Source organism: Montipora capricornis, chromosome 13 (genome assembly GCF_036669925.1).
Source record: "Montipora capricornis isolate CH-2021 chromosome 13, ASM3666992v2, whole genome shotgun sequence".
Taxonomy (NCBI): domain Eukaryota; kingdom Metazoa; phylum Cnidaria; class Anthozoa; order Scleractinia; family Acroporidae; genus Montipora; species Montipora capricornis.
This window is the reverse complement of record NC_090895.1, coordinates 18,161,349-18,168,848: the sequence shown is the minus strand read 5'-3', so window position 1 is coordinate 18,168,848 and position 7,500 is coordinate 18,161,349. Positions and strand designations below refer to the sequence as shown.

General features: G+C 41.6%; 1 protein-coding gene across 1 annotated transcript in view; it reads right to left on the bottom strand.

The window, feature by feature from the left end:
- Nucleotides 1-4,176: 4,176 nt before the first annotated feature.
- Nucleotides 4,177-7,500, bottom strand: part of LOC138028939 (multidrug resistance-associated protein 1-like) — a 38,737-nt gene continuing 35,413 nt past the window's right edge. The window contains exons 27-29 of the mRNA XM_068876586.1: nt 6,013-6,179; nt 5,614-5,808; nt 4,177-4,569 (exon numbers count right to left, since the gene is read on the bottom strand). Coding sequence (XP_068732687.1) covers nt 4,461-4,569; nt 5,614-5,808; nt 6,013-6,179 — 471 coding nt within the window. The 3' untranslated portion in view covers nt 4,177-4,460. The remainder of the gene's footprint in view (nt 4,570-5,613; nt 5,809-6,012; nt 6,180-7,500) is intronic.

Below are 7,500 nucleotides of genomic sequence, written 5' to 3'. Positions count from 1 at the left end.
ATGTGTTGAGGGATTAATTTTCAGGCGGTTTCTCACTCCTTCTCCTCGGCCCCTTCCCCCTCGCGTTCTCGTTTGACTTCGGTCCAGGTTTTCGCACGTCCATATTCAAAACGATCACTCGAAAGGTGGAAAGAAGAGTCTAAAATTCGCCAATCGCCTGCTACGCAGGCTAAACTACCCACAATTCGCGACAACTTTCCAACTCCTTGTACTCTCTGCTATAATCCCCACACTCAAGTATTTAACTCTGAGGAAATGTAACCTGTAAATTAAGATCGATCTGACATTGTTGGTTTAGTTTATTTTCCTAATTTTTTCACCTGCCTTGGTACAAAAATGCCTCTTTTAAGGATAAAAGGCGCCTCCCGGAGGATGGGTTGCGCAAGTGAGGCTGTCGATAATAGGTTGAGGATAGAACATAAAGTGAATATAAAAAAATTCACATTGTTCATTTAAGTTCTTTCCGACCTCGTTCCCACGGTCTCTGGGAACGAGGTTGAGTTCTCTTGAGACGTCCCACTAGCATTGAATGGGGAAACAAGTAAGTTTTGAAGATTCTGCCGAAAGGCAGATGAATATTGCGCTTTAAGGTCGACATCTGGCAAGACCAACACTAACAGTCTTTAAATTACTGAGGAGAAAGTGCTGCCTTTGTAATGACATCCGCAAATGGTTAGACTTTCAAGTCTTCTCGGATAAGGACTTAAAACCATAGGCCCCGTCTCACAACCCTTGTTAAAGAAAACAGTGACTCTGTAGGACCTTAAATATCCCACAGCCTGACCGAAAAGAGCGGGGCACGGATCTTCCGGTGTCGTGGCCTGGTCTGCCGGATCAAGGGCCACAAGTTTATTAGCCTTAAGATATTAAGGTCAACATTAGTAAAAACTACAGTGGTTTTCAATTGAGTGTTGAAAGTAATAAGCGAATTACCTTGGTTTTGCATTACTTCACTCAGTGATTGGTTCAAAGTTCTCGCGCCAATTTTTCAACCAATCAGAAGTGAAACGAAAACCAATTGTGGCTCGCGCGTGCACATTTTCCCGCTCTTTGTGTCGGCTAGGTGTAATTACTTTGAGGTTTGATTGGTTTATTGGATGTCTCTGTCCTTTTTGATTGGCCAAAGTAATTACTTTGGTTTTAGTTTTACGACACTCATTTGAAAACCGCTCTAAGACTTCACACTTCACTTCAGAAAGAGACTCGCAACGGGTTTTGATAGCGCAGTTGGAAGAGCAATTGCAGCGTAATAGCATGGATCGAGTTTGAGATGCACCTCTGCGCAGGATTTGCAACGGAAAACGTTGTATTAGCTGCTGGAATTAATGAGGTAAAATCATCTTTCTGTGCTATATCATTTCACTGTTTTAGTAGTGGCTCGTGGTGGGTATTTATATCGCCGCGAGTCACCTCCACTTCGATGAATGGTTAACTAGCCACCGATATTTTGTTCTTCCGTGTCTTGTTGCCAAATTTATGACCGTTTTTTTTTTCAGAAACATCTCCCGAAGCGCAAATACTTTCAATAATTGTCAGAACAGGTATTGGAGAAAGAATGATGCCATCGTTTCTTGCGAAACACTTCCGTTCAAATTGTCCAATTTGAAACCGTGATTCGATAGTAACAGTGGACCATTTTAGTTAATTTCGACCTCATTTAAAAAGCGTGTTTACGAGCACAGCTCTCATAAGCATTAGCCCGTCGTATTTTGAATCAACCCTCCAGGAAATGAGCACTGAAAGTGCTTTGTATCATAATTACTGGGTTGCCACATATGGCAATCCAGTCGGATTATTATGGGGATGCCGTAGGAAGCGCATGTTTTTTGTTAGACTTGGACTTTTTCCATTTTGCGATTTCATTGGCTCCAGTCCACCTTGGAATCACGTGCATGATTAGGGTAGATAAACACTATGTATGATTTCAGTGGCTCCAGTCCAACTTGGAATCTCGTGCAAGATTAAGTTACTGAAGTGCTGATCAATCACACCCTGTCAATGTTTCTGAAAACAGTTTGTTCGCTTGTCAAATAGTGAACGGAAATTGAAGTCTTGGGTTTATTAGCCCTGTTATTTTGGTTGTATTGCACCGTGAAAACTTGCATAGAATGTGCTTCCAATTGGGTACCTGTTTCTTGGCATCGATCGAGCCGAGTTTGCCAATCGAAGCAACGAGTCCACCAATAGGTGGTTTGCAACCAATCTCAACTGAGAGACACAAATAACAATGCTGCAATGTACAATTGTTGGTGGAAGAACAAAAGGAGCTGATGAAAGACCTTTTGTTTTCGTCCACCAACATGGCGGCGATGACGTCACGTGAAAACCACCTTTTGAACCACAGGGTTCATCGGCTTGTTACAGTTGTGAGTTATCAAACGAAGAGTTCAAATGGTTAGCAACGATGTTTAAACACGAAGTTTGAAGCAACTTTCACAAAGTGCGATAATTCATTCAGATAAATTTAAGCGTGGCACTCTATCGAAAATGTTACCGTTCATTACCTAGAATGCGGTTTTTTTAATCGATAATTGCTATGTTAGCGTTAAGTTTATTCTTTGTAATATCCATACTGACACTAAATAATCAGGATATAAAACACAGAGCCTTAAAATCGGTTTCAAGTGGCTTTAATATCAACAAGTTACAACAACATAAGCCCAGAGGTAGGATGCCAGTAAACTGAGTCTTGCTGGTTTTAATGGTGTTCGCGGACAAAAGAAACGAAACCACAGGGAGATACCCAAGTTACAAGGTAAGGAAAGTGTCTACCTTTTCACTTAAGTTAAAGGATTCTTAAAAAAAATCACGCAGTGGGCCAGCATCGAGACAGAAAGACAACCAAGCAACGACTTCTGTTCATGTGTTAACTGTTAACTAATTCAACGGATTGCCGTATGCACTCGATTGACCAAAGACCATACAGCACTTGGTTGCAATGTAAACAGGTGGCGCAGAGATAAGAGATGTCACCTTCCAACAAGGAGTCCCGGGTTCGATTCTTGGACACAGCGACATCGAAGGGTAAGGTTTTCAAAACACTAGCATTCCTCCCTGTCACGACCATTTCTTTTGTCCGCACACCACGTACATGGCAAACTTGAAGTTATTGTACTTAATTAAACGATTTTCGACCGAGTATCGGAAGTGCTGAGTGCTAAGTGCTACGACTACTTTGGTGACTGTTGCTATAAGAGGAATTCTTTGATTGCTCTCACGTGATAAGACGGCCATGTTGGTGCCAAAACAATGGCATAAATATAGAATCAAATTCCCAAAAGACTTTTTCGCTATTGTTCTTTCTACCAAAATGGCCGCTGTGACGTCAGGTTCAATCAAAGAATAAGTGAGACTTTGGTATAGTGGAAAAGCAGGCTGTGCTTGGCAAGGTCGCTATTAACGATAACATCAAACCACATCCACCGAGACCACGTTTCCTTCTGCGTCGAGACGACATGAAGTAATCTTTACTTCTTACTTAGATGTAAGTGTAAGATGAAATAAGAGTTGGAAATTCGACCATACTTTTTGCTTTACACCGATGTCGATATCCGCTAGACTGATGAGGAAAGCTGTTAAAAATTGCCAAATTCTAAAAGTATTTTAACCAAGGTACTCAGCAAACTCACCGAAAGCTAACCGTTATGAAATGGGTGTTTTGACTTAAATACTACACAACTCGGACAAAACTCCAAAACGTTGCCACTTTTGGAACTGAATGTCTATCTTCTCAGTTGTGTTTCTGATATTCTGGGTTTGGAACGATTGCAGAATACCCGGCCACTATTGTGGTTTCCTTTCGTGTAATTTGTTATGAACGGGAATATAAAGATGTGTGAAACGTAAAGAAATGTCGCTTGAGATTTCGGTGGATGTTATTTGATGTTATATTTTCTTACCATTTATCACTTACTACACCAGGGGCCGGTTCCTGAAGGGTGTAATAACTCTATTCCAGGTATAAACCTGCCTTATTCTGGCACATTTATCCCTGGAATAGAATTATTACACCTTTCAGGAACCGGCCCCAGGTAACTAAGTTATGAGCTTTTGGACTGCTAAAGTAAGGGAACGACAGGAAGTCTCAGGTCCGAGCACCTGAGACTTTCAATTAAAATTACCTACTGTTATAAGCACGTAATGACACATAACATAGAAAATCCACCGTCCAGCGTATCAAACAACATGCCTCGCGTTTTATTCAGTTACCCTCGGAGCGATATACTTATGTTCTAGGTAACTTAAATTGAAAAGAAGAAGATTATATATCGTTTCCTTAGCTGTCTGTTGCTCGAGACAAGCTTAATTTAAATACTACATCTACAGCGATCTTTCGTTGTCTCTTTGCGTGACAATACTGTGGGGTTGAGTAAGACAACACAAAACAAAGGCAAGAGGCCAGCAGACATGCTGCAGTTGGCAATTTATGTTGAGGCCTCTGAAGCGCATAACCAAGTGTCTTATGCCAGGTTTGCATCCTTTGCCATTTTTGCAAAAACCCCGTTCAGTTGCAGCAGGTTTGAGGGAGAGTCAAGCTCCACAATGGCACCGCTATCGAGAACCAAGACCCTGCAAAGTAATTAACCGCAAATAAATAGTTGAAACAGTTCCTCAAAACTTTCAATGAAACAGCTAAGGATCGCTTCCAACCACGTGAGCAATGATCGTATTGAATCGGCCATTTCCGAGTTGCTGCTTGTCTCGTTTTCGAAGCAAGCCTTGGTTCTCGACTATTGAAAGAGAAACGAGTTTGATTTGCATAAGAATACGCAACTCACTTCCATTTGAATGGCTGTGCACCAGGACTGGCTTTGAAACTGGGGCATGCAGCAACTCGGAAATGGGCTATTACCGCAACAGAAGAAACTGAAATGCTTCCGCTCCTCGGCAATCGTTTCCAGTGTCCTCTCTTTTACTCCCTTAGGGAAGAAAAGAGTGGATCCTGGGAACGAGATTACCTGAACAACAATAATGCTGTCGTCGCGTAATAAGGAAACAATCTGATTCTAAGAAAATCTAGAATCGGGCTTTATCTCTCAGCAAGATCCCATTACATTCACTTTCCACTAAAAGACCACATCGAGCTTTGCGCACATACCTGGGGCGCGGTGGTTGAGATGTTAGTATAGCTTTTTTATCAATATCTAGGTGTCGGTCAGATATCAATCAAATCCTGCCAACTGTTTTCTTTACAGCAAACGTGGTAACCATTTGAAAATGATACCTTATCGTTAAGATATATACGATGAAACACTCAGAGTGAGACGCTGTTTTGTGGGTCTCCATAAGAGAATGGCCGTTATTTAGTCGTTTAGAGGGTGGGAAAAGCTGGAGAAAATTGGAGAAGGGTCGCTGATTTTTGTGTATAAAAAAGACAGGACAAACAATATGGGCGGATAGGGTTAGGATGACCGCTGGCTTTATTTGGACCAGGCCTTCCCCTTCCAAGCACAAACATTTCGTTCCCCTCGAGCTTTCAACAAATGCAAGTTTGAGTGTCAATCTACTCAAAACTCAAAAGAGACAATAATCACAGCAAGGGTGCAACGAGAAATCCACTACAAGATCTTCCGAACCACTGACACCTTAGCTTTTCAACTGTTCCTTCCTTACCTATCATAATCCATGATAGTATTGAGCCTGTGAGCAATGGTGATCACGGTGCGGTCAGCGAACTCACGCCTAATCGTCTGTTGGATAAGCTCATCAGTTTCCAGGTCCACCGCGGCTGTAGCTTCATCAAGAACAAGGACCTTACTTTTACGGAGAAGCGCACGCGCAAGACACACCAATTGCCGCTGACCAACACTGTAAATGAGATTCAACAAAAGTTTCCAATAGATTTATTGATAACACTGCAAAAGTACTAGTGAAATTCTCACACCTTGTCACCTTGGTGAAAGAACTAAACCGGCGAAAACAAATTCTTGAAAAAGCCTTAACATATACAACAGAAACATTTACAAGAACGGCTGCATTAAAATACAGATTTTCAAGGTCTCACGGTCTCACCTTAAATTGTCTCCTCCCTCTGTCACTTCATGCTGTAGACCGTCATTGAGCCCTGAAACAAAGTTCTTTAAATGGCTGACTTCAAGTACTTTCCAAAGCTCTTCATCCGTGTGATTGTCAAACGGATCCAAGTTTAAACGAAGTGTTCCAGAGAACAACACTGGGTCCTGACAAAAGAAATATCGTGCTTTTTTTAATTATGTAATTATTATTCACATTCTTACTCTATTCTTGCATCACATATAGTACATTGCATTTTAAACACAACACTACATCACACTACACTATACCGTATTACATTCAACTAATACGTTTTTACTGCTTACTTATTCACGAAATGACAATGAAGAAGTATCTTTTATTTGATTTATTGCGTTCGAGGCCGCATTCTAATGGTACCATCTCGTTTTGGCACAAATAACCCCGATCTCACATTATAATGTTATTTACGGCTTGCTCAAGGGACGTCAAGTCCTGTTGGACGAAGCTAATACCTGGATGGGTGACAGTCCGGCAGTATCCCGTGCTGTACATGCTGGGCTGTTTGAATATCCAGTAAGAAAGGCTACTAGTATCCCACAAAACTGATAATGCATTATAACGAATGTATTCCATAATTACCTTTAAGAAACTTATTAGCAACAAGAAAACAGTCAAAAATACTTAGTGTGATAGCTTCATAAACTCAACAAATACTAGAAAAAGGTACAAAACGATTATGCCCAAAATATAGAACTACCTTTAAATGTCTCGTCGCTGACAACAGGAATCGAATGCACCTCACGAATCCTTGATTACTGCTAGTTTTAGGACGCTTTCCATTTGACAGAACTGACCGACTAGACCAGGCATTTGGAAGGACTAACTATACAACGCCTTCAAATTAACACGTTTTGAGCATGATATATACTCCTCCAGGAGAATGCGAAGGATTATCTCGCAAGTGTTCCTTCAAATTGTTGCATTTTCTTTGCAAACTGACGGGTCTCGCCTGCCAGTCCTGACAAAACGAGAGCGCCCTTAGTTTCTAAAGAAACAGTGGGAGAATAGCAAGGGGTCACTTCTTGACAATTATTGAAATCTGCGTGCATCCAATTACGGACATTTGAAACAACCCAGCAGTCAGTGGCGTTTGCATCAAAAAGACAAAATCAATCTCGAGCCCAGAGCTCTCCTCTTGACTGAGGAAGAGAAGAGCGCTGGGGAACCCTGGAACTAAGTGTCTTCTCATTGGTTTTCGTGAAGAACAATCAAAAGCGTCTCTAATTGGTGCATTCATGTTAGCACGAGGAGTGAGCAGGCGCCGGTAGGTTCAAATAGCCAATTTTTTGGCTATAAGAACCCTACGGCGCATGTTCTTCTACATAGAGTTTCCCAGAGCCTTGGGTCGATCCGAGGCTTTGGTGACGAGAAAGAGACAATTTATGAAAGACCTCACAAAATAACCAGTTGCCAAATGGCTTGATACCTCAAATGGTAGAGCACTGC